Genomic DNA, 27,080 nt, shown 5'->3' with positions numbered 1-27,080 from the left:
TTGCTTTTGCATCATCATAAGGCTGAAAAAATTTAAGATGTGGGACCAGCAGTTAACGTAATGGCTATGTCGCTGGACTCCTGTGTAGTGGACCACAGTTCATGTCCCGGACCCGGTGGCTTAAAACTCACTCCGGGCATGTGTATGTGCGTGCCCGAGACCCCGAGAGAATGGAGGAGAAGGGATTGCGGTGTGGCCATCCCCCCTGGGGGGTAATTTCTCGTTTTATGTCTCTCTCTCTGTCTGTCTGGTGAGCTCATGCACCCTATAGCAAAAACCTCTCCAAAAAAAGGAAAAAATTTAAGATGAACCATCATAAGTTGGGAATGGTCTGTCATTCATCTCTTAAGCTCTGTTCTTTCTTCCTTTTTTTTTTTTGTCTCTGTGCTTCACTTGATGTACATTTGAATTCATTATCCCTATCTTTTGCCAATTGAATTTGTTGTTAAACCATCCAATATGTTCTTAATTTCAGATGTTGTATTGTTCATTTTTGTAATGTCCAGTAGATTCTTTTATTATTATCATTACTATTTTAAAGAGATTTTTTGAGAGGTTTTTGCTATAGGGCAAAGAAAGAGAGAGAGAGAGACAGAGAGACAGAAAGCGAGAAATCACCCCCCAGGGGGGATGGCCACACTGTAATCCCTTCTCCTCTATTCTTCTCTTGGGATCCTGGGCATGCACACACTAGCACCCGGTGTGAGTTATTTTGAGAGATTTTTACTATAGGATTCCTATGCTCACCGGAAAGACCGAGAGAGAGAGAACAAGAAATCACCCCCTGGGGGGATGGCCATGTCACAATCCCTTTTTCTCCATTCTCCTTTTGGGAATTTGGGCACGCACACACATGTGCCTGGCATGTTTTAAGCTGCTGGGTCTGGGACTCGAACCATGGTCAACTACATGGCAGTTCAGCTACATAACCATTACGCCATCTGCTGGTTCACCAGTTGGTTCTTTTTAAAAATGTTTTTGGGCCAGCAGGTGACTTTAAGATTAAGGAGCTGGATCCCACATGCCTGATAGCATGGTTCAAGTCCTGGACCTGGCAGCTTGAAAAATCACACCGGGTGCAAGCGTGTGCTTGCTCAAAGTCCTGAGAGGAGAATGAAGCAGAAGAGATTGCGATGGGGCACCCCGAGGGGTGCTCTCTCTCACCTCCACTCCAGTCTGTTTCTCTCCAGCGAGCCCACAAGCCTCATAGCAAAAATAAAAAAGAGAAAAGTTTTATTGCGAGAGAATTTATGTAAATTTACTCAAGTGAACAACTGGATGATTTTCAGTATCTTCAGAGTTGTGCAACTATCACCAAAATCTAATTTTAGAGCACTTCCATCACTCCAAAAAGAAAGCTCGTGTCCATTTGCAGCCATCCCTCATCCTGCCTGCAGCCGCGGCGCCCTCATCTACTTCCTCTATAGATTCGCCTTACTAGAACGTTTCATGTAAGTGAAGCCCCCTCATATATTTGGGGGTACCTTTCTTTTATTAGAAGAATGTTTTCAAGATCTCCCCATGTCATGCCCTATATGCCTTTACTTCTTTATATTGTCAGACAGCATTCCATTTTATATAATAGTATTCCATTGTACGCCATGTTTTATTTACCTATCCCCCCTAACCACCTGATGGACACCGGAGTCAAGTTTTTAACCTATTATGACTAATGCTCTCTCCACATTTGTGTGCAGTTATGTGTGGGGCACGTGCCTTTCATTTCTCTTGGTTAGATATGCAGAAGTGGAATTACTGGGTATAATAATATGGTACATTTATGATAAAAAATGTTAAGTAATGAGTTCTGGACTCAGCAGCTTGAATATCACACTGGGTACGTGTGCATGTGTGCCCAGAATCCTGAAGGGAGAATGGAGAAGGGATTGCAGCATGGTTGACCCTCCAGGGACAAGGGGTTGATTTCTCACTTTCGCTCATTCTCTCTGTCTCTCTCTCTCAGCGAGTGCACACGCCCTACAACAAAGACTAAACAATAAAAAAAATAAGTAACTCGGGACCAGCAGTTAGCGTAATGGCTATGTCACTGGACTCCCACGTAGTCGACCACGGTTCGAGTCCCTGACCCGGTGGTTTAAACTCACGCCGGGCACATGTGCGTGCATGCCCAAGATCCCGAGAGGAGAATGGAGGAGAAGGGATTGCAGCGTGGCCATCCCCCCTGGGGGGTGATTTCTCGCTTTCTGTCTCTCTGTCTCTCTCTTTCTGTCTGGCGAGCGCACGCGCCCTATAGCAAAAACCTCTCCAAAAAAAAAAGAAAAAAATAAGTAACTCAAAGACTTTTTCCTAAGTGGCTGCAGCATCTTACATTCTTACCAGCAGTGTATGACAGTTCAGTTTCTCTACACCATTACCAATATGTACTATCTGCCTTTTTTATTGTAGCCATTTGTGTGTGTGTGTTGCAAGAGGTGTTTGTGTTTTTAACTTGCATCTATTTAATAACTATTTCTCTACACCATTACCAATATGTACTATCTGCCTTTTTTATTGTAGCCATTTGTGTGTGTGTGTTGCATCTATCTAATAACTAATGTTCTTGAGTATATTTTCACGTGCCCATTGGTGAGACAGCTATTTAAATCGTTCACTTTTAAATTGGGTTAATTGTATTTTGATTATTGATTCGTAAGAGTTCTTTATATAGTCTGTATACCAGTTCCTTATTGGGTATATGACTTTGCAAATATTTTCTCTAAGGCTGAGTCATCATTTCACTTTCTTAATAGTGCAAGCATTTTTAATTTCAATGAAGTTCAATGTATTATTTTTCTCATATCATTAATGCTTTTGATGTCATATTTAATCAATCTATGCTTAACCTAAAGTCATGGAGATTTACATTTGTATTCTTTTCCTTAGAGTGTTACAGTTTTCGCTCTTACATTTAGGCCCAGAATCCGTTGTTAGTCAATTTTTGTGTGGGTGTACATGGTGTGATGTAAGGGTTTAACTTAACCTTGCTGCATTTGAATATCCAGTTCTCTTAGCGCTATTTTTAAGAAGGCTGCTCTTTCCTCCATTGAGAGACCTTGGATATGTGTCAGAGCTCAACTGATGTAATAAATATTTCTTGAATCTCAGTTCTGACCCATTAATCTCTGTTTATTTTTATGCTAACACCACAGTGTCTTGGTTAATGTAGCTTTGTAGTAAGTTTTGTTTTTTATTTATTTATTTTTTTTGAGAGGTTTTCGCTTATAGGGCGCGTGCACTCGCCAGACAGACAGAGAGAGACAGAGGGGCAGAAATCACCCCCCAGGGGGGATGGTCACACCGTAATCCCTTCTCCTCTAATCTCCTCTCGGGATCTTGGGCACGCACACACACACGCCCGGCGTGAGTTCTAAGCCACTGGGTCTGGGACGCGAACTGCGGTCAACTACGTGGGAATCCAGTGACATAGCCATTACGCTAACTGCTGGTTCCCTGTAGTAAGTTTTGAAGTGTAAGTTCTCCAACTTTGTTCTTTTCAACATTATTTTGGCTATTCTGGGTCTTGTGTGTTTTTCTATAGACTGTATTTCTCCATTGACACATTCTTCCCCTTCATCCTTTTGTTGAGAGTATCTTCTATTCATTTCTCATTAATCATAGTTTTTTTTTCTTCAGGATTTTGTCATAAGGTGCATGTGTTTAACAGAAAGAGAGACAGAGAAAGGGAGAGACTGAAAGGGAAAGCGAGAAATTGCCCCTTAAGGGAGATGGCCACAGCACAATCCTTTCTCTTCCATGTTCTTCCTGGGATTTTTGGGTACACATGTGCACATGCCTAGCACGATTTTTCAAGCTGCCAGGTCCAGGATTTGAACTGCACTTGGTCATGTGGGAGTCCAATGCCCTAACCATCAGCCCACCTGCTGGTCCCTAATCATAATCATTTTTAAGTCTCTGCTAATTTCAATATTTGGAATCTTTGTGGGTCTGTTTCTTTCATTGTCTATTTTATCTCTTGATCATTAGTTACATTTTACTTCCGCTTCACATATATAGGAATTTTCATTCATTGTTGACCGAACATCATGAATCACAGAATTAGATGTCTTCCAGATAGTGTTTTCCCCCAGAGGGGGTTTCCATCTTTGTTCTAGTTGGCTATAGGGTGAGAAGATAATTATTTAAATTAGGCTGGGGATTAAGGTGTGTCAGGGATGTGTTGAGCTTTTATTTATTTGTTAATTTATTTTTTCCATGGAAGAGAGAGGCAGACCTCCAACAGGAGCCTCATACCATGGTCCACCCTCAGCCTTTCTCCTAGGAATGTGGGTGCTTGCCTGAGGTGTACAGGGAGTCCCCAGGACACAAACCTGAGACCTTCCCATGTGGGTCCAAGATCATAGAGCATTAGATTACCCCTGCTGACCCATACTGTGTTTTGGCAAGACTCCTTTCACCTGTGCGCTGTCCCAGTTCCTCAATCATGGTCTTCCCAGTCTAGTTTGAGAGGCCAATGGTGCGTCTCCTCAATTGTGAAATACTACAAAAAATTTAATTCTTCCCTTTTAAGCTTTTAGCTTCTCTGTTTAGCATCCTGCCCCACATAGCTTCAAAATCTTGCAAATGTCTTGAGGGGAAGGCTGACCATGTTTCTGAGGCAGGCTTTTCTACTTATAATGAGATGTTGTCTTTTGAGTGTTGCGAGGTTGAGAGAGATGTCAGACTGCTTTTTAGAAGCTTCTAACCTAGCTCTTAACATTGCAGACTTTAGCAAATATGGGGAACATTGGCCATGCACTTCGGGTCTTCTAATTCCTCATCTTTTGTGCCAACCCCACACAGATACCAAACATTAACTGGATTCTCTTTTCCAGAGGAGAATTCTTTTGTGGGGCCAAGACTGAACCTGCATTCTTGCCCAGAACTGGCAAAACAGCTCCCAAAAAGGTCAACTTGTATCTCATGTACTCTCTTCTCTCTGGAGCTTCAGTTTGATTTTTGTTGCTTTCACAACTCTCCAAAGTCATCTTCTTTTCTAAAGAGAATTATATTTATTTATTTATTGTTTAATTTTCTCACTAGAGAGAGAAAGTGAGAAAGCAAAGTGCCAGGTCCAGGATTCAAATCGCAGGTGGCCATATGGAAGTCCAGCACCTTAACCACCATGTCACATGCTGGCCCCTCTGAAGTCTTTCAAAACGGTTATTTTTTATGATTGAATAACCCTTTTCCAGTTGTTGCGGCAGACGTATTTACATGACATGACTTCTGTGTTCTACCTGGAAGCAAAACTCTCACTGGATTATGTTAAGTCAAATTCCGGATATTACATCATTTTACTTATGACTATTTCAGTATATTTCTCTAAGAGATAAGGGGTTGATAGAAGCTCTATTTTTAGAAAAAAAAAGCAACCACAATTTAAACATAATTCCATGATATAATTTAATATCAAGTCAGTGTACAAATTTTCCTAATTGCCTTTTTTTTTTTTTTAAAGAGAGCTTTTTGGTAGAGGGCATGTGCACTTGCCAGAAAGACAGAGAGACAGAGAGACAGAAAGTGAGAAATCAGCCCCCCGGGCAGATGACCACACCGCAATCCCTTCTCCTCCATTCTCCTCTCAGGATTTTGGGCGTGCATGCACACGCACATGGTGTGAGTTTTAAGCTGCCAGGTCCAGGACTTGAACTACGGTCAACTACATGGTAGTCCAGTGATATAACCATTATGTCATCTGCTGGTCCCTCCTAATTGATTTTTAAATGACTTTGTTGGTTTGTTTAGATCAGGATTCACCCATTGTTTATAAATAATAAGTCTCTTAGGACTTTTGACTCCATAAGAGTTTCCCCCCACTTTTTTTTCCTTGTCCTTTATTTATCTGAGAATCTTGGTCTCTTGTCCTATAAAAAATGTTCACATTCTAGATTTGACCAATTGTTCTTCCAAGGCGTCATTTAATGCTATAGCTCCTCTATCCCTAGTATTTCCTGTAATACGGTAGTTAGACCCAAAGCTGATTGAGTTCACGTTCAGTTTTTTGGACTAGACGATGCCATGTTCTTCCTGTTGCATCGCTTCAGGGGCTACATGCTATCTGTTTGCGTCTTTTCAGTTTTTTTTGTTGATTTACTAGCTGGAAGTGCTACTTGTATGTATTTCTTTGATTATTAGTAAAGTTGAGCATTTTCTTCTATGTAGAATTATTCTTTTTAAAAGTTTATTTCTTCCTTTCTTCCATTACTGAGAGGAAGAGAAACAGAAACAGACAGAAAGACAACAGCCCACCAGCGTCCTCACGTCATGACCCACCGCCAGCTCTAGCCAGCCCAATCCCCATGTGCACACACACGCCGGCATGTTCAGGAACCTCTCCAGGCGCAACCCTGAAACCCACCATGTGGGTCAGCCTTGCAGAGTGTTGAGTAACAGCTGTGCCACTGGGAATTTTATTCGAATTACGAATCTATAAACTACCTTGGGAAAACTGGACATCCCTCTAACACTAAATCTTAAGTAGCTTGTTCCCTTTATAGCCTTTAGGATTTTAGAATTTTGTGATTCTCTTTCCATGAAGTTTTTAATATTCCAAGGCATTTATTTTTGCTCCTATTGTATAGGGTCCATTTATGCTTATATTACATTATGATGTAGACAGAGAAGCTACTGAATTTTATATAGTCAGGATATATTTGGTCCCTTTTATGTATTCAGAATACATTTGGTCCCTTCTGCTATAATCAGAATTGAGATGGAAAAGAAAAAAGAAAAAAGAACCGAGGGCCCAGCTGCTGTGCTGCACAAGTAACGCTACCATTTGGGAGGCTGGAAGCTGCATGGGAGGCCTGGGTTTGGATTCTGGGTCAACCTGATCGTGCCACACCTGTCGTCTTAGCTGGCTGAGAAGATCATGACAGAGAAACCCTGTCAAAAGTACCTCTTTCTGTATCTCTTTTCCTCTCTCTCTCCCTCTCACAAAAAGGAAAATAAAAACCAAAAAGAACTGAGGATCTTAAAGAATTGTTTTCTGCTCAAAAACAGAGAACTATTAATACATCAAAAGAGTCACACAATACAGAGGAACTGAGTCTGAGAAACAGACCGCGGGCGGTTGTGGAAATGAGGGAGGTTAAATAAGTGGTTTGCCCAGTCATTAAGAAATCGTGTGAAGGATGCAGCGAAATGTTGAATTACGAACATGCATTCTGGATTCTGATGTGGGTTCAAATTCTGCCTCCCCCTCCTGCTAGCTTAGCAATGTCAGTGAGTCCCTCACCCAGAGAACAGGTGGGAGGGTTGGGTGTGCTCAGTGTAGCCTGATGGTGCCAGGCCCCAGCCAGGCAGAAACACTGGATTCATTGATCTGTTCATTTGCTTATTCTGAAAGTGAATTAAGCTCTTCCTTGCTGATGCCATAATCCTATCTTTGGTATTTTATAACTAATTATTTTTGCAAAGGCTTCACTGAAGGAGTATTTTACTTTCATCCAATACAAGAGATGCTGCTTTCAGCCCTCTGCTGGCTAGATCTTACCAGTCATGAGGCACGATGAAGGCCAGGTGCAACCCTCAGGAGAAAACAGCTGTATTTCATCCAAAGTACACAACGGTCTTACTAAATTTACGTGAAGGAGAGAGATGGCTGGCTCATACCAGACACCTAGTCACTGCCATTTTCCTGCCTGCAGAGACCCACTCTTTGTGGACAACCGATGTAGAAGTGGCGTACAACGAGGACTGTGGGTGCCAGCTGGCAGCTGCACCAGGTCCAGTTTAGTTCCAACAAAACTCTAGGGATTCTGTTTCTATTATCTCTTACTGTATAATGAATCTTCCCAAATTTACTGGATTAAATCAGGCCCCATTTCATTTTCGGACTGATTTTTCTGTGTTGACTGGGCTCAGCTGGGATGTTCTTCTGCTTCCTGTGACCTTGGCTAATGCTGAGGTCATCTGGAGTCTTCCCTGGGCTGGGAAGTCTAAGAGGGCTCACTCCCGTGTCTGAAGCTTGTTGGGAACAGCTGGGCAGCTGGAGGCTGGGCCTCTCTCACCTGTGTGATCTCACGGTTCTCTTCTTCACATGGCCTTGTGTGGTCTCGTTGGGTGGTCACTCGTCAGACATTCTTTTTCTATTTTTTTTTTTTTTGAGAGGTTCAAGTCCCAGACCCGGTGGCTTAAACTCACGCCGGGCGCATGTGCGTGCGTGCCTAAGATCCTGAGGGGAGAATGGAGGAGAAAGGATTGCGGCATGGCCATGCCCCCTGGGGGGTGATTTCTCACTTTCTGTCTCCCTGTCTCTCTCTGTCTTTCTGGTGAGCGCACGTGCCCTATAGCAAAAACCTCTCAAAAAGAAAAAAAAAATCCTCAGTCTATTATTGTGTTGCTAACAGACATTTGAGACTGGTAAATTAAAGAGAATAAAGGTTTTTTTTGACTCAAGGTTCTGAGGGCTGGAAAGTCCAAAAGCATAGGCCTACAGCATGGCTGCAGAAGCAGAGGGTGGCCGGCGTGTGCAGGGAGAGAACAAGCCTTTTGCAGCTCTCTCTCTGTTATGGCAACCAGCTCTCACGAGACCCAGCTTGTTCTCACAAGAGTAGAACTCACTGAGCCTTAATAGACATCGTAACTCTATCCAAGAAACTGTTGTGTCCATGAGGCAAGCCCCATGACCCAGTCACCTCCCACTAGGCCTCTCCACCTCTCAACACCAAATTCCAAAACATGAACGGTTTGGGAGACTGACCCATATCCAAACTGTAGACAGGGCTTCATAAGGATGTGGAAGGACGAATCACGGAACGTGCCATTGCCGGCCGTAGCAGTAACCTTAGGCAAAGCACAGCGTTACTCCAATACTACGGGATGAGGTTCTCTTGGTTAAGGAATTGGGGAAAGGGTTAATCCGACATGGTTTAGGTAAATGTCTTTCCTTTAGTCCTTTGGTGACATTTCTTTCATTTTTTCATTTTACATCTCCTGTTGGGCTTCTCCTATGACTGACTGGGTCCTGTTGTAATTACCTCTTCCTTTCTGGGGAATGGTGTTTCGGTTCATTGCTGAGGAAGCTCCATTGTAGCATCTTCCATGATCTGAAGTCCGTAACTTTAGTGCAGCATCTTCGCCAGCTGTGTCTCCATAGCCCCATCAGCTACTATCCCTAATGGTTCCCGAATGATGGTGAAAGAAAGTTGTTCGCCTCCCCCGAACACTCTGAAACCCTGCCCTGCCACGGAAGCTTCCTCTACCTATGAGGGTCTTTGGGCTTGTTTACTCTTTGTGTCTGGAAGTTCTCAGAGGATTCTATGAAGGCCCTGGATTCTTGCCAGAACTGACATCCAGGTTACATATGAACACATATGTAACAGAGTACCTGGGGTAGATTATATGCTCAATGCGTGCTTGTCGAACAAAATAATAAATATTATGATAATCATGAAGAATGAGTGCTATGTTCTGAATGTATATGTTCCTCCGAATTCGTATGTTAAAATCTTCAACTCCAAGGGACCAGCAGATGGAGTAATGGCTATGTCGCTGGACTCCCACATGATCGACCATGGTTTGAGTCCCGGACCCGGCAGCTTGAAACCCATGCTGGGTGTGTGTGCATGTGTGCCCAAAATCCCTAGAGGAGAATGGAGAAGAAGGAATTGTGGCATAGTCATCCCTCCGGGCTGTGGGGGTGACTCACTTTCTGTCTCTCTGTCTCTCCAGTGAGTGTACACGGCCTATAGCAAAAATCTCTCTCAAAAAAGAACAAAAAAATCACCTCCAAGATGGTGACATTAAGAAGTGGGCCTTTGAAAGGCGGTTTGGTCATGAGGGTGGAGCCCTTGTGGTTGGCACTGCTGCCCTATTGAAAAGGAGCCCTGGGAGCTAGCTAGCCTCTCCCATCATGTGAGGACACAGCAAGGAGGAGCCATTTATGAACCGGGAGGCTGGTCCTCCCCAGACACCAAATCTGTTGGCATCTTGATCTTGAACTTCCCAGCAACCGGCACTGTGAGAAAGACATTTCTGTTGCTTATAAGTCACTTGGTTTGTGGTATTTTGTTATAGCAGAGCACGTTACTAAAGGCAACGTCGTCTGTGGTGTACTTTCCTCAGTTCTCAGCGCCTCAGAGACCTGGGGAGAGCACTGGACAGGACAGAACAGAGTAAGACAATGAGTTACCTTTTGTAAAAGACCTGGAACATGGGACCAGCAGTTGGTGTAACGGCTATGTTGCTGAACTCCTATGTAGTTAGCTGTGGTTCAAATCCTGGACTCGGTGGCTTAAACTCACAGCAGGCACATGTGCATGCGTGCCCAAGATCCTGAGAGGAGAATGGAGGAGAAGGGATTGCAGCATGGCCATCCCCCCTGGGTGGTGATTTCTTGCTTTCTGTCTCTTTGTCTCTCTCTGTCTTTCTGGCAACTGTATGTGCCCTATAGCAAAACCCTCTCCAAAAAAAGAAAAAACCTGGAATACTATGGTTCATTTGCTACTCTTTTGTTATCTGCTTTATTCTCTGAACAAATTTTGCCCCAAAGCACTAATCCCAACTAGAGTTTGGAGATTGCTCCAAACTGTCTGCCAAACCCACTTTTCTCAGTCTTTTTAAATGGGCATATTTAATATATTTACCAGCCATGTGGGAGTCCAGCACCCTTAGACACCATGCCACCTGCTGGCCCTGGGAAAAGCATTTTTGAGAAGGTCTGGACCACTTTGTTCTTCCACAGCCTTCCAACTTGTAGGGCCATGTGCATGCACTTGTGCCCGGCCTGTTTAGGTTGGACTGGGAACCTAACCTGGGCCTCTAGTGGGGCCTCAGTCACCAAGTGACTGTCAGTGACTCTCCCACTTGTAACCACCTGGCTAGGTCTGTTCGGATTTTATAGTCAATTTTTTTTTTCATGTTTCACATCTCTTTGATCAGCTATGTCTTCAAACCCTTCTACTATTTATTTAAATACAGTCTGTGTTTGATAATTCAGGGAGCGTGTGCGTGTCTAGTTCTGTTACAAGTTGTTTTGGCTGACTCTCGCTGATGGTGCCATGTGAATCTTTGATTCATGATTTGAGCGCTTTTGCTCATATTTCTTGAAAATTACCTGTGTAGGTGGTTGTGCCTGAGTGGAAAGAGGAAAGGGATTTGCTTCTGTGGGTGTCTGGGAACATACCAACCCAGGAGCACTTGAAGTAGAGCTCCTGGCTAGAGGTTTAGGAAACCCCCGAGGTTCACACTTTGTCTGTAAGCCTGTATGAGGCCAGCATGATGATCTGAAGTCCGGAGAGACGCTCTTGGACCTACTTGATTTCATTTTCTGGAGGCTGGAGTCAGAGACAGGGTGATTTCTTATTCGCCCTCACAGGTGAGACTGTCAGGCGTCATCTGTCATGGAGTCAGAAACACAAGTCCGTGTGCTGCAATGTTACTAAAGACAACACGTCTGTGGTGTGCTTTCCTCAGTTCTCGGCGCCTCAGAGACCTGGGGAGAGCACTGGACAGGACAGTCCCTGAGTTCTGCTGCCCCTCCTCTGTGCCCGTCCCGGGGGGGAGTCAAGTCGCACCCTCAGGAGGCCACTGCTGGGGGACATTGAGAGCATAGCTCTGCTCATGGCACACGCTCCTTGTTTCTTCCGCCCAGCTCCACCAAAGGGCAGGCCCTTCTTCCCACGCCGTGACCCTGGTTTCGCTTTCACTTCCCCATCCACTTCGCAGTCCGTTGAAAATGCTTTTTGTCCATCCTCTCCAGCTCTCACTTGGAAGCTGGGTCACACCATATCTGAAAGACCACCCTCCCTGGATCTCCCCAGGCCCAGAAAACATCGTAAATGAGCAGCCTGGGGCCAGGCAGTGCTGCGGCAGTGGCACGGCTGGACCACATGGGAAGGGTCCCAGGTTTGCATCCTGGGACCTCCCTGAGAGCCCCGGGTCCGCATATGACCGTCTGTGATCTGGCTGGCCAGGGCATGATTCCGTGCTTCTGTCCAGGCCTGCCTTGCTGTGAGCTGGGACTTCTCAGTCGTTCATTTTTTTGGTCTTCCTTGTTTGTCTGTTTCTAGGTGAGCTTGTGTTGTTATATTTTTTCATGTATTTTGTACCATTCTTGACCTAACAACTGCCCCATGAGAACACTCCCTGATTGGAACACTTACACATTTTTTTTTTTTTTTTTTTTTACTACAAGGTACGTGCCCTTGCCAGAGAGACAGAAATCACCCCCCCAGGGAGGATGGCCATGCCACAGTACTTTCTCTTCCATTTTTTACTCGGGATCTTGGGCTTGCATGCGCACGTGCCTGGTGTGAGTTTTAAGCTGCTGGGTCCAGGACTTGAACCATTGTTGACTACACAGGAGTCCAGCGGTGCAACCATTACGCTATCTGCTGGAACACTTGTATTTTGAATGTTCAATTTATATTATTTATTTTATTTTATTTATCATTATTTTAATTTATTATTCATTTAATTACTGTTCATTCACTCCTAAGGGGTTGAATCCTGCCATGGGAACCCTGTTGGGAGAGGCGTCTTTGTCTCTCTCTCTATGTCGAAAGTAAATAGACGAACTTTGCACAACAAAACAAGCCAGCTGCCCCATGGCTGCTCCCTGTTTAGGCCTCCTAACCGGGATCCTCTCCAGGATTGCCTGAGGGAGCCTGGCAGCCTTCTCTTTCTCCTTCTCGTTTCCTCCTCCCCTGTACCTTGTTTCCTGCCTCCTGTGTTCCTGTTCAGGCATTGCACTCCAGGGCCCTGCTGGGTACACAGCGTCCTGGGTACACTCTCTTTGTAACCACTCTAACCCCCACCCACATTTTTTTCTTGTGCGGTCAGCTCTTAGGTCCACAGACCCGAATGTGAGCAAGGCACTGAAGAGATGGCGCGCCCCTTCTGCAGCCACAGCCCATCTGCCCAGCCCTTCCACTCCCTGCTCCTCGTATGCTGTTGTGTGCGTGTGTGTGTATGTGTGTGTGTGTGTGTTCAATCACCGTATGTCATTACAGCATGCAAATGAACTCTCCCAGCACAAGTATACGGTGTGTTAGTCCAGCTAGAAACATTATCACACGCGTTGTCATCTACAGATAAGACATTTGTTTTTTTTTAATTGTTAGTCCAAGAGACCCTGAAGCAAACCTGGAGGTGAGACCTGAGGAAAGCTGGGACCATGCTGACCGTGTGCACTACAAAGAAGCAGACTCTGTTCCCGAAAAGCCCACCACTGATGCCAGTGAGGACAACGGGGGTCCCCAAGTCTGCCGTGTATGTGGGGACAAGGCCACTGGTTATCACTTCAATGTCATGACTTGTGAAGGATGCAAGGGCTTCTTCAGGTACAGTTACCTGCTAATCGTCACCCTCCTGCCGCCTTCCACATGAGTCCCATCTAACTGGAGGCTGCCTGTTAGCCCCCGGCAATGCCCAGCTTCCCCTGCCTCCAGTTCCGTGTGGGCTGGAGGCCACCCTGAGCTAGTGTCAGGGGAGCCGTTTATCTCAGAGGGTTCCTTCAGCTTCAGTCTTCCTGCTCTTCCAGAAAATGTCCTCTTCCGTTGAGATAAGTCTATATTCCCCCATGCTCTCTTGAACAAAACAGATTTGTCAGTGAAAGAGTAAAGGATGGGGCAGCAGGTGGCATGGTGGTTGAGGTGCTGGAGTCCACACGGCCCGCCGTGGTTGGATTCCTGGACCTGGTGGCTTGCTTTCTCACTTTCCCTTGCTTTGTCTGTCTGTCTCTAGTGAATGTACATGCCCTGTGGCAAATTAAAATAATAATAATAATAATTTAATTAAATAAAATAATTATTCTTTAAAAAAAAAAGAGTAAAGGATCTTAAAACATTCAAAATACAAGTGTTCCTTTCAGTCTCATGGGGCAATGAAGTCAAAAATGGTATGTCTTCCTTTCCGATCTGCCATCTGCAGTGGGACTGTTGCCAAGATGCAGATTTTCGTAAAAACCCCTACAGGGAAGACCATCCCCTCGAGGCTGAACTGTCGGATACAACAGAAAATGTAAAAGCCAGCATCCAGGACAAGGAAGGAATTCCTTCTGATCAGTGAAGACCCATCTTTGCTGGCAGGCGGTTGGGAGATGGACATACTTTGTCTGACTACAACATGCCAAAAAGAGTCCACGCTTCATCTCGTGCTGAGACTTCGAGGTGGTGCTGAGAAAAGAAAGAAGTCTTACCCCACTCCCAAGAAGAAGAAGCATAACAGAAAGAAGGTTAGGCTGGCTGTCCTGAAATGCTACAAGGGGATGACAATGGCACAATGAGCTGCCTCCGTCGGGAGTGCCCTTCAGATGAGTGTGGTGCTGGGGTTTTCATGGCCAGCCACTTTGACAGACATTGTTGTGGAAATGTTGTCTGACTGACTGTTTCAACAAACCAGAAGACAAGAAATTGTTTATGAGTTAATAAAATAAATAAACTAAAAAAAGGTACAAAATATATGAAAAAATAATAGCAACACAAGCTCACCCAGAAATAGACAAACAAGGAAGGCCAAAAAATGAAGGACTAAAACATCCCAGCTCAGGCAAGGCAGGCCTGGACAGAAGTGCTCCTGAAGTCCAAAGATGGAAAGAGAAAGAGCTGGTCCCATAGTCTAGTGGTTAAGGGAGCCAGAGCCATGTGACCCACCGGGGGAAAAGTCCCAGCCATGGCAGCTTGTGTGTCATACATGCCGAAGACCCAATGGGATGGAGAATGGAGAAGGGACTGCAGTGTGACCATGCCCTCTGGGTGGGGGGGTTGTGCTTTCTTCTTTTTCTTTCCCTGACAAATGCACACACCCTCGAGCAGTTGTAAGGCCGCCCTCAGCCAGGACTCACACCCAGGGGAAGAGAAGCAAACCAGCGGAGAAGGGGGAGAGGGAACGTGGGGAGAGGGCTCCCAGTTTGTCCTCAGGGAGGGACAGGTGTGTGAGGAGCAGCTTGCACCTGAAGGGCCACACCTGTACGTTCTGGGCCTTCTCAAGACAGCCAACCTGCCCTGGGCTCTGCAGTGTTTCCTGGTAGCTTGACATCCGATCTGAAGTGCTGTTAGACCAGCTGTTAGACTGTGCTCCCCCACATGGTGCAGGCTGTGACAGGGAGGGCCAGCGCCACACGGTGGGCACAGTCGGCTCTTGGTCACAGAACTGAGCCATCAGGGACACGTGCTGCCTCCCCTAACAAGACGTCTCAAGGAAGCGAAGCTCATGAGTCCTGGCAGCTCCGCTCTTTTCTCTGCCGCTGTCCTGTCCGAGAGCTCTGGCCAGCCTAGCTCCGGTCCCAGGTGGTGACCCTGATGTTCAGCCAAAGAACAGAAAGGCCCATCTCATCCTCTCTCCGAGAGCAAGGAAGATGCCCTCCTGTCACGTGGGCTCCACGGGGACCCAGCCTGCTCCTGAGCTGGTCACTGGCCTGGAACTCCAGAGCTGGGCACACGCCTATGGCACACGCCTATGGCCCATCTGAACCAGATCTGGCTTCTGCCTGCACCGAAGAGGCGCCGGGGGCGTCTGTCCAAGCAGCCATCTGTGCAGACTGCCCCGACGTGGGGTACTCTGTCCTTCCCTCCCATTCTGGTGTTACCCTGAGGCTCCCAGCGGAGGCAGCACCTCGTAGCAAATTCCTGGATCAGATGGATGTGGATTCAGATCTCACCTTGTACCTGGGCACAGGGCAATCTGTCTTTTCAAAGCCTCGGTCTCCTCACCTGTGCCAGGCAGGTGAGACAATGAATGTTATAGTTTTTGTTTGTTTTTAAATTTTTCTAGAGAGCCAGGGAGAAAGCACTGCCCCCCCCCACACCTGGGCGAATAATCACACTGCAGTCCCTGCTCCGCCATCTCTCCCTACAGTAAGAATGTTGGACACGCACACACCTGTGTTTCTCAAGGTGCAGGGTCTGGGGCTTGAAGGCTCAGTCGTGTGAGATCCTGCTTCTTTAGCCACCAGGCTGTGGGCTGACCCTCAGGGTCTTGAGACCTAGGTTTGACGAGCTCTGTGACATATCTAGCCCAGTGGCTGACACACAGCTGGCCTTTAGCGGTGGGAGCCCTTCCTCCCACCGTGGACGGCCTGTGGAGTAGCATGGCAGTCGCTTCCAGGCCAGCAGGGAAGCCATAGGTGGGCTTGCTCCTGGGAACATGTCTCTAAGGTTGGTCACTGGTCTGCGGCTCACATCCCCGGGTCACCCTCCCAGTCCAGCCCTCAGGACCCACAAGCCCTGCGGTCTCACCCAAGCTCCAGCGCCAGCTTCCCTCATCCTCCACTCTGGGTGGAACCAGAGCCAGGGCTAAGGAAGTGCTGGTTTCTTTCCATCCACTGTGGAAATGGGGGTGTGGGGTGTGGGTAAAGTCAGGGCTGCACTCATTGGGCCTTTGTGGGATACTCAGGTGTCTGGGCTGCAGGGAGGGGGCGGTTGCAGGCATCTGCCCCACTGCCTCCCTACAGGCCACATCTGTGGAAGGGCCTGTGGATGCAGGGCCGTGTGCTCCACATCTACAGAGTCCCAAACCTTTCCGCTTCCCACTCCGGGCTGGTCTGGAGAATCCACTTTCCGGAGAAAAGTGGAGAAGCCTTGTCCGGTGCGGGAGGAGAGCTTCCCCATCGGCTCCCTTTTCCTCCAGGCGCCCTGGTCTGCAGTGGGAGCCAAGGAAAGGGGGATGGTAATGCTTCTTAGACTCTGGGGCAGGTTTCCTCAGCTCCCTCTTCCAAGGAGAAATCCAGAGAGTGGCGCCTCTCCACAGCAACCCTGTAGCCACAGCTGTGAAAGAGCTGAAGGGACTCCGAAAACAACAGGGTGTGCGGAGCTGTGACCGCTCCTGAGGGATATTGCAGAAAGGGCTCCCGGGCTCTCCTCTAGCCAAGTCTTGGACCCCCTAGGCAGGAGTCCCGGCCCACATTTTCCCTATAAAACCTGACCCTACTTGGGGAGCGATGGCAGCCCACAGAGGGTGCCACTGGTGTCCTCGGCCGCCCCCTTCTGGGAGGGGGTTGGAGGAGGAGGTTAGCGGTGGAGGCCCTGGCCCAGGAACCCTGGGGGCCCCACACAGTCTCCCCTCTGTCTTCCTCCTCCAGGAGGGCCATGAAGCGCAACGCCCGGCTGAGGTGCCCCTTCCGGAAGGGCACCTGCGAGATCACCCGGAAGACCCGGCGGCAGTGCCAGGCCTGCCGCTTGCGCAAGTGCCTGGAGAGTGGCATGAAGAAGGAGAGTGAGCCGCGGGCGTGGGCGCGAGGGGCCGGGGTTCGAGGTGTGAGAAGGCTCGTGGATGAGTGTGTGTGCGCGTGCACCCGTTTGGTGTGCATCTGAGCGCCCCAGTACGTGTGGGCTTGTGCCTGTGCCCCAGGCACTGCTGGAAGGAGCCTTGCAGCTCTTCTGTGCCCCTGCCCTGCAGGACCCATCCTGGGGGACCCGAGAGGTGGTGGGCACCTTCATTCTCTGTTCTGGGAGATGTGGTGGGCATCTCTGGTCAGGACTGTGTCCCCCTCTCTCCTGAGTGGTTCTTTTTGTCTCCTTCATAATTGTTCTCCTGGGGTTGTAACCAATGTGGGGAGGGGACCTTATTTAAGGGGAGGCCTGACATGACCCCCAACCTTCAGTGGTTCTTTCACCTGTTCCGCACCGGCATAGCCACGCTCCCAGGCCACTCTGAGATGAGAGCCCGTGGGAGAAAGGCTTCCAACGCACACTCTTCTCCATCAAACCCTGAGTGGCCAAAGCCACTGGTCACCTACCAGGAGCTACACGTGCCACTTCTTTCAGAGGACGCGCCCTCTGAGCACCGGGCAGAGGGCCTTATCCCGCAGCCCGCGGAGGGAGGCCCTCATTTAGGAGGCCCTACAGGTAGTGGTCCTCGACCTCTCCCCTCCCAGGACCGCAGAGCTCTCTCCTGCACATCTGTGTTGGCCCCGGAATCATCCACTCACCGAAAAATGACAATGTCAGGTGCTGTTCTACTTTGTTGCGAATAACAACATACTGACATTAAGAGCGTAGAGGTGTATTCAGCTCACGGTTTGGAGTTCCAAGGTCAGGGCAGCATCTGGCACAGCTGTGTCTGCACCCGCGGTGCAGGAGGGCGTGGTCTGCTTTCTGTGGGGTCTGCTCTTTCTCATTTAGAGCCTTAGTCACCTCATCCTTCCCCAAGGCCCCAGCTTCGGACACCATGAAGGTGTTAAGTGTCCTCTTTTTTTTTTTTTAGGGTATAGGGTGAATGTTAGGGGTTGGGGTTAGGGCTGGGTTTTAGGGTTAGGGTTAGGTTTTAGGTTTAGGGTTAGGGTTAGGGTGTGGGGTTAGGTTTAGGGTTAGGATTACGGTTAGGGGTTAGGGTTAGGGTTCTAAGTGTCCTCTTAATACCTTGAGAATACAGCCAAGTTCCAACACGTGGATTTGAGGGGGGGCGTTCAGACGGTAGCAGGTGCCTGCTGGGAGCACCTGTCTGTCCCAGGAGCTATGTTAGGTGCCACCTGCAGTGTCACCTTGGCAGTGAGCAGCAAGTGCTGTAGAGCCATATCATGAAAAAGAGCCTCAGGGCAGGGAGGGTGAAGGGGCTCGCTGAGGTCACGGTTAGAAAGTGGTGCAGCCGGGAGGCCATAGCCTAGTGGTTCATAGCAAGGGCCCACATAACTGCCCAGGGTTTGAATCCTGCCCAGGGAACTTGAGAAACACACGGCGGGGCGGGAGGTGGGGGGGGTGGCGGCAGCAGGTGGTGTGGTGGTTGAGGCCGCTGGACTCCCACATGGTCGACCACAGTTCAAGTCCCTGACCTAGTGGCTTGCTTTTTCACTTTCCCTCTGTCTTTCTCTCACTCTGTCTCTCTCTGGTCAAGTTAAAAATAAATAAATAAAGTTAAATAAAATAATTTTTTTTTAAAAAAGAAACACACTAGGAACGTGTGTACCCCAAAACCCAACAGAATGGAGAAGGGACTGTAGCAATGACCACTCCCTATTAGGGGGTGCTCTCCCCCCTCCCTCTCTCTCTGTCTCTCTGTCTCTCTCTGGGGAGTACATGAGCCCTCTGGCAATTAAAAAAAGTGAGACAAAAAGCGGCCAAACCTCCACTCGGCCCATCACCTACTGCCTCCGAAGCCAGCTCTCTGCCCCACCACGGGTCCTCACCAAGCTCCCTGCTGGGAGGCATGCCAGCCTCGCCTGGCCTCTGTCCTTGCCCAGGTGTCTCCCCGCAGATCTCGAGTCTGAGCAAGGACGATACTTCGTCGCCATCACTCTCCCTTTAGCCTTTTCCCTGAGAGGGTCCTGAGGGGTCCCTGGGAGCTGAGCCTGCGCTGTCCCTGCAGTGATCATGTCCGACGCGGCCGTGGAGCAGAGGCGGGCCTTGATCAAGAGGAAGAAGAGAGAAGGGGTGGGGCCCCAGCCCGCCGGCGTGCGGGGGCTGACGGAGGAGCAGCGGAGGACGATCAGTGAGCTGATGGACGCGCAGATGAAGACCTTCGACACCACCTTCTCCCACTTCAAGAATTTCCGGGTAGGAGGTTTCAGAGGGCCTCCACACCTGTGCTAGCTCGTCACCATCCCGGTCTCGTCCCAAAGGGTCCCCAAGTGTGACCCTTGGGTCAGTGGTAGGAGCCCCTCAGAGAGGGTGAGGAATGCGAATTCTCGGCCATCCCATGTCCTGAGTCAGAGCCTGCAGGGCCAGGCAAGCCCTGTGATTCCAGCACGGCCGTGGGGTTGAGCGCGGCTGCACCGTCCTCCTCCCGCGGCCTGCAGCGCCTGGGGCGGCCATGGAGGCAGGCTCGGGCTTTCTGAGGGCAGGGCCGCCGCTGTCGGGGTGAGGCCTTGGAGAACTGGTGCTTCGGGGTCCAAGAAAGCACAGTGATCACAGCCGCGCCAGCCATGGCCCTTCTCCCGTGCGCTCGCCAAGTCTCAGGGGGCCTGCCCAGGGCCGAGAGCGAGAGCGGGGTCAGCCCGGACGCAGGCCTGCTCTTTCCACCTGTAGCTCCCGACTCTTCTCGGAGTCTCCTGAGCTCCACGTCTGGGGTGCTCGGGACATAGCGCGGGGAGAGGGCCCCTTCCTTCTCCCTTCTGACCAGGGAGGGGCACATGTGACCAGCAGTTCACACACCCAGAAAGCACCACCTGAGAGACCAGAGGGAAAAAACGAGCCCTGCGCGTGGGTGTGGGTGTGACACGCGACACACTTGCACGTGGGAGTGAGCGCCTGCAGTTGTGCACCCCCTCAGGCTGCGGCCTGGCTGTGCACGTCTGTCTGGCTGTGCGGGGCCCTGTCTGTGACACACATGCTCTGTCTTATGTCCGCCTGGCTTGGGTCTCAGCTGCCGGAAATGCTGAGCAGTGGCCGCGAGGTCCCAGAGTCTCTGCAGGCTCCATCAGGGGAAGAGGCTGCCAAGTGGAACCAGATCCGGGAGGACCTGTGCTCCCTGAAGATCTCCCTGCAGCTGCGCGGGGAGGACGGCAGCATCTGGAACTACAAGCCCCCGGCCGACGGCAGAGGGAAGGAGAGCTTTTCCCTGCTGCCCCACATGGCCGACATGTCGACCTACATGTTCAAAGGCATCATCAACTTTGCCAAAGTCATCTCGTACTTCAGGTAGGACGGGCAGGGAACAGGCGTGGAGAGGAGCAGGAAATGGCCGAGAGCTTTCAAGGGTCTGGAGTCGATATCCCGAGTTTGGGGGATATTGGTGCCCAGAGACCCTGGCTTAGCTGTTGCCCAAGGCACCTGGTGGTACTGGGGAACCCAGCCCGACCTAACAGGATGGCTCCCTGGGCTTGGGGCCATGGGGCTGCAGCGAGTCTGTCTCAGCCTCCCCACCTGCTGCATGGGCTGGTAGTACCTACTCCGTGCGGCTGTCACATGGAGTAAGCATCTAAGGGACACTCTGCTCATGGGGGACACTCAGGAATTCTCTTTCCTGTTCCCCTTCGCTCCCTCACAAAGCACAGGAATCTCAGGTTGATTGTTCCAGAGCAGTGTGAGGTGGGAGGAAAGGGAAGTAAGTCCCCAGAGGGAAGGACTAGGGAGCGGAACGGACGCTGGGCCCCCAGAGTCTGCTGCCCAGAGAAGGCTGGGCCGGCCTCGGGGAGGTGGTGGCCCTGAGAGTCAGAGGGTGGGCCTCCCCTTAGCCAGGCATGGAGGCAACAGCCCTGAGGCGACTAGGGCTGGCAGGAGACCTGGGGAGCTCCTGGTGTGGGGAGCCGCAGCCCCACGGTGGGTCGTGTGCCAGGGCCAGGGATGGTGCTGGGTGTTCTGTCCTTGGTTGGCCACCTAGCCGTGCTGAGCCTGGCCAGTGGGGCGGAACCACAGGTGCAGGGAGCCCCTGCTTCCATCAGCAGGAGGACAGTAGGTTGTATTCTAGGAGCCCAGGGGTCCCTGTGGCCTGTGGGTGACATGCAGGACTTACTTAATGGAGCTGAGGGGTAACAAGCTGCACTGGGGTTCAGATTGTGGCAGATTGGGTCAAGTGGGCAGGGAGAGGGGCCGAAGGAGCTGCAGCTGCGGAAGGACTGCATTCTGGAAAGACCTGAGGGGCGGAGACGTGGCTTGGCCTGAAGGACTAGCAGGACTTACTTCAGTGAAACTAAAGGAGCGAGCATTCCAAGTGAGGAAACTGAGGCAGTAAGAAGGTGGCCAGGGGCCAGGAGCCACGGCCCCGGCTCAGTGGTCAGTGGCTGTGCGGGGAGTTGGAGGAGGTGGGGTCAGGGTGCGAGGAACCTGGTTGCCACCTCAGTGGGCAGTGGAGAGTCCTGGAGGTGGCGGGAGGAAGGAGGTGGGGACAGTGAGCTGCTGGGCTGGACTGTGATGGGCAGAGCTTGGGTGCAACCAGGATCTGCAATTGCCCTCAGGGGGAGGAGGCCAGCCCACCTCTTCCTAGTTTCTGCATTGTGAGCTTGGGTGCTGGTGCTGCCTGGGGGTGGCTTCCCTGGGAGTGGTCATCCCCACGCCCACCCCCATTTCAGGGACTTGCCCATCGAGGACCAGATCTCCCTGCTGAAGGGGGCCGCCCTCGAGCTCTGCCTGCTGAGATTCAACACTGTGTTCAATGCGGAGACCGGAACCTGGGAGTGTGGCCGGCTGTCCTACTGCCTGGAAGACCCCGCAGGTGCCTCCAGACGCCTTTGTGCCCTGGCAAGGGGGGACACAGCAGCTTTGGGAAGGAGGGAGCCATGCCAGGACATGTGGGGCCTGGGGCTGTGGGCCAGGACGGGTGGGGCATGGAAAAAGACCTCGGAGAGGGAAGGCTGGGTCTTGGGTAGCCTGGAGGAGCCGCCTCCACCCTCTGGCTTCCCTCCCCACCCCCCAGGTGGCTTCCAGCAGCTTCTCCTGGACCCTGTGCTGAAATTCCACTACATGCTGAAGAAGCTGCAGCTACACAAGGAGGAGTACGTGCTGATGCAGGCCATCTCCCTGTTCTCCCCAGGTGAGCCTGTCTGCTGCGCAGCCGGCCTGGGGACTCCGGTCAGTTTCTCTTCAACCTGGGTCCTCTGGGGGGCTCTGGCTCTGGAAGGTGGGGACTGGCTATGTCCCCTCGTGGGGCTAGTCTGAGCTTGCCCCCACGACCTCTGCCCGCTAGACCGCCCGGGTGTGGTGCAGCGCAGTGTGGTGGACCAGCTGCAGGAGCGATTTGCCATCACCCTGAAGGCCTACATCGAGTGCCATCGGCCCCAGCCCGCCCACCGGTGAGCACCGGGGAGAGCGAGGCCCTGGGAGGGGGTGGAGGTGGAGGGAGTCTGAGGGGTGAGGCGGGTTGGGGGACGGGTCCTCCCTGTGGCCTCTGCCTCTCCTTGGGCCTGTCTGGGAGAGCAGACCAGAGTCAGGGGGGCGCCTCTGGTTACCGGGGCTCTGGGGCCATGTTCTCTGACCTCCTCAGAGGGCTCCTTCCTGGTCGCCCTGAGTGACCGCCCAGTGACAGGGAAATCAGAGGAGTCCAAGGCTGTGCCCAGCTGGCGGACACGTGTTTATTCAGGGCCTTCCACATGCCCATCATCAAGGGTGGGAACAGCTGGATGTTCTGAGTCTCCTCTGGGACCTTCCAGGAACACCAGGAGTAACAGTGACAGCAAAGCTGAGGCAGGACAGTCCCGATGGCCATAAACAGGGCCGTAACAGCCACCATTCTTCGAGGAGGCCCACCCTGGTGCCGAACTTGCTTGTCATCTTACTCTTCACAGCGGGCCACCGCTGTCCTGCAGAGGAGCTGTGGCTCAGGGCGAGGGCCCAAGGCTGTGTAGCCAGCGGGGTGGCGTCGGGGTGGACCCAGCTAGGCCGAGTCACGTCCTTGGGCACGACCTACTCACTGCCCAGGGAAGACGAAAGCACACAGGAGGAAAGGCCTTCGTTTGTCGTGACCGTGCTCAGAGGAGGAAACTGCTCAGGACTTGACCAGTTCCTGTGGCCTAGGGTCTGATGCCCAGCCGAGGGATGACCCAGCCTGTGCTGATGAGCCCACGGCCAGGAGGGTTAAGGCCAGCTGGGTTTTCTGTTTGTTTTGTTTTGTTGTTTTTTTCATTTTGCTGGAGGGTTTAGGCACTCACCAGAGTGAGACAGAGAGAGGGGGAAAGCTTCTCTCACGGAGAATGGTTATGCTATAATCCCTTCTTCTCCATTTTCCCTCTTTGGGATTTTGGGCATACACACATGCACCCATTGTGTCTCTCTAGTTGCTGGGTTTGGTTCTCAAACTAGAGGTTGGCCGTGTGAGAGTCAGCCACCTTAACCACCAGGACATGGAGCTAGCTCGGCACTGGCTCTTATAGCATGAACTTAAAAATGTAAATCCTTGGGACCAGCAGATGGCATAATGGTTACATCACTGGACTCCCACGTAGTTGACTGCAGTTCGAGTCTTGGAGCCGGTGACTTAAAACACGCTGGGCATGTGTGCATGCGTGTCCAAAATCCTAGGAGGAGAATGGAGGAGAAGGGATTATGGCATGGCCATCTCCATGGGGGGAGGTAATTTATTGCTATCTCTGTCTCTCCAGAGAGCACATAAGCCCTATAGCAAAATCCCCTCAATAAAAAAAAAAAAAAAAAAGCAAACCCTTACTTGGTCTGCACCAGCTTTCTTTGTGGCTCAGGGCCCTGGGGTGTTGGGGCTGGGGGTGTCCGTGTCTTAGCCTTTCCCTCTTTAGAGCCAGAAGACTGGAAGTGCCAGCTTTTTCATCACAGGGAAACTGAGGCACGTGGTGTGTTTCAGCCAGTACACCCAACGCTAGATCCAGGAAGGGGTTCCAGCCTGCAGCCCCTAACCTCCACGACTGCCCTGCCCAGTCCTGGCCCTTGGACACGAACCAAGGCGGTGATCTCCTGTCCCCCACCCCCACCAAAACACACCTCCACCGTTGGCACCCACACTTCCTGGATTGTCCCAGGGGGCGCTCTATGTAGAAAGACTGGAGCCCCAAGGGTGGAGTGGGAGTGGAAGAGTCCCAAGTAGCCGGCAGGCTGTTGTCAGTCTGGTCCACAGGCTGAAAGAGAAGTGTGGGGTCAGCCGAGTCTCCCCTCTTGGCTGGCTGAGATGTCCTGAGGTTAAAGGTGTGTGGCCTCCGAGCGGCTGAGGGTGGGGGCTGGGCTGCACCCCACCTTCCCTCTGGCTGGCCCGCAGGTTTCTGTTCCTGAAGATCATGGCTCTCCTGACTGAGCTCCGCAGCATCAACGCCCAGCACACCCAGCAGCTGCTGCGCATCCAGGACATTCACCCGTTCGCCACCCCACTCATGCGGGAGCTGTTCAGCATCGCCGACGGCTGAGCGGCCGCCCCTGGGAGAGCCTCGATGGACAGCCAGACCCAGAGCCCTCTGAGCTGCCACTCCTGGGGCTAGACAGATCCACTGCCGAGGGCCTGGCGCCTGCTGACCTGCCTTCCCAGCGGCCACAGCTGACTATGCACCTCAGGAAGGGGTGCAGGCCCACCCAGCCCCAGTGCGATCTGTGGCGAGTGTAGCCACAGGCTTGGTGTGGAGAGTGTTCTGGCCCTTAGCTCAGGCCCCCTGGACGCCAGGCTGCTTTTCCCTGAGAAAAGTCCCTGTGGTCTCGGAATCCCACTACATCCCCGTAAATGCCCATCCCACGGACGTGTGGCAGTGGCGGAGGGGAAGGGGCAACTGGGGCTGGGCCCTCTGAGGGTCTGTGCCTACACCCACATTCTTTAGCCCCTTGAGCCTTTTCATGGCCACCTCTGATACTCCTGTCTCCCACTTCCCACTGGGTCCCGACCCCAGGCTCTTGATCTGAGCTGCTCGGAGGGTTCCGGGCCTGAGCCCATCAGCAAGCCCATTAGTAACAGTAATCTAGGAGAAGCCAGAGCCTCGCCAGATGTCAGGTACTTGTCCTGGCCCCTTTCTGGGCATGCCATTCTGTCTCTGCATCTACCCAGACACCAACGAGAGGCCACCTCTGTGGGGTGTACGCCGACTCCAATGGGGAGGCTGATCTCAAAGAGTTTAGACAATAGTTAAGAAAAGGAAAACCAAAAAAAAAAAAAGAAAAGAAAAAGGCAGAAACACAAAAAAACTCAAGGACAAGGTGAAGGGACAAATGCTGTGTGCACGGGGACCATCTGTGTGGACGCACAATGGACTGACTTCTGGAGGCACCTGGGACCCGAGTGAGGATGCCCCAGGGCGTGTGCTCATGGGAGGAAGGCCACGGACGGTGGCTGTGGGTACATGTGTTGACTTGGTGTAGGTGGGTCTGCTCTCCACCTGACTGGGGCCTGGGGTGCCCTGTGACGAGGCTCTGTTGACAGCGAGCTAAGACACAGGGAGCAGATGCACCAGCGGGCAGCGTGCCTGCCTGTGCATGTCTGCTCAGAGCTGAAAGTACGAATGTGTCTGCCTTGCTCACAGTCACCCGTGAGTAAATGTGTTTTTACATTGTCATAAATTACTCTGAACTAACTGTACGTATGCACACCTCAGGAGCAAGCTTAGCACCTCATCCTGGGTTTACCATCAAACCGAGGCAAGAAAACTCAAGTGAATTTTTGACTGGAGATGTAAACTTTTCTTGCCTTCTTTCCTGGGGAAAGAAGAAATGTGGGAGTAGGAAAACAGAAGTAGAAATACACACCCACCCACACTTTTACTACTTGCATGCATTTTACTACTTCTTACTGCCCGTTACACACCTGAAGACTTTGTTAGGGCCAGAACAAAAATGTGATCATTTAATTTGGTTTGCTCATACATGATTATTCTATATAAAGATACAAAGCATATAGTATATGCATACCATAATTAAAACTGTAGTAATGGAATTCATTTCATTTCATTTCATTTCATTTATTTATTTATTTTACTTTTTAAAAAAGGTTTTTGCCGTAGGGAGCATGCACTTGCTGGACAGAGACACAGAGAGAGAAAGTGAGAAATCACCCCCTGGGGGACCAGCAGTTAGCGTAATGGCTATGTCGCTGGACTCCCACGTAGTCAACCATGGTTCGCGTCCTGGACCTGGTGGCTTAAAACTCACGCTGGGCGCATGTGTGTGCATGCCCAAGATCCCTGAGAGGAGAATGGAGGAGAAGGGATTGCGGCGTGGCCATCCCCCCGAGGGGTGATTTCTCGCTGTCTGTCTGTCTCTGTCTGTCTGGCAAACGCACTCGCCCTATAGTGAAAACCTCTCCAAAAAAAAAAGAAAAAGAAAAGAAATCACCCCCTGGGGGATGGCACACAGGTACCTGCACCTGTAGTGATTTTCCAACCATTAGATCCAAGTCTTGAACTGAGGTTGGCCATGTAGGAGTCCAGTGCCTTAACCACCATACTACTGCTGGCCCCCTAAATTAATTTTAAATGTCTAATGTTTTGTTGCAAAGGAAGTTACAACTGAATTTTAAAGAATAATTGCTTAGCTTTAACTAATTTATTAGGAGCAAACTTTGAGAACATAGAAATCATCAATAGTAAAAATAATCAAAGCCTAGGCCAGCAGGTGGAGTGATGGTTAAGATGCTGGACTCCGAGAAGAAGCCACGGGCCTTCAGGACAAGGTTCCACATGGGTACAGTGAACTAGATTTTTAAGAGAATGAAGATTTTCTACTAATAATTCAGCCTCCAACAAACGAGCTAGCGGCAGAAGAAGCCATGGGCCTTCAGGACAAGTTTCCACATGGGTACAGTGAACTAGATTTTTAAGGGAATGAAGA

General features: G+C 50.7%; 1 protein-coding gene across 1 annotated transcript; it reads left to right on the top strand.

The window, feature by feature from the left end:
* The first annotated feature begins 1,278 nt into the window (after positions 1-1,278).
* NR1I2 (nuclear receptor subfamily 1 group I member 2) lies at positions 1,279-26,191 on the top strand. The gene is made up of 9 exons (XM_014583172.1): positions 1,279-1,451; positions 13,068-13,286; positions 17,024-17,157; positions 19,246-19,433; positions 20,242-20,516; positions 21,887-22,029; positions 22,231-22,347; positions 22,501-22,606; positions 24,535-26,191. The coding sequence occupies exons 1-9, from the start codon at positions 1,279-1,281 to the stop codon at positions 24,677-24,679; spliced, it is 1,500 nt and encodes a 499-aa protein (XP_014438658.1). The 3' UTR covers positions 24,680-26,191.
* Positions 26,192-27,080: the final 889 nt, after the last annotated feature.

This window comes from Tupaia chinensis, unplaced genomic scaffold, assembly GCF_000334495.1.
Source record: "Tupaia chinensis unplaced genomic scaffold, TupChi_1.0 Scaffold144135_1, whole genome shotgun sequence".
NCBI lineage: Eukaryota > Metazoa > Chordata > Mammalia > Scandentia > Tupaiidae > Tupaia > Tupaia belangeri.
This window is presented reverse-complemented; position numbering and strand designations above follow the sequence as displayed.

Bases quoted from the DNA above. Each gene is read 5' to 3' on its own strand.
- NR1I2 (XM_014583172.1), top strand. From the start codon at position 1,279: ATGATTTTCAGTATCTTCAGAGTTGTGCAACTATCACCAAAATCTAAT. The intron at 17,158-19,245 runs GTGAGCCGCGGG...CTGTCCCTGCAG, and splicing joins GAGTGGCATGAAGAAGGAGA to TGATCATGTCCGACGCGGCC. The intron at 22,030-22,230 runs GTGCCTCCAGAC...CCCACCCCCCAG, and splicing joins CTGCCTGGAAGACCCCGCAG to GTGGCTTCCAGCAGCTTCTC.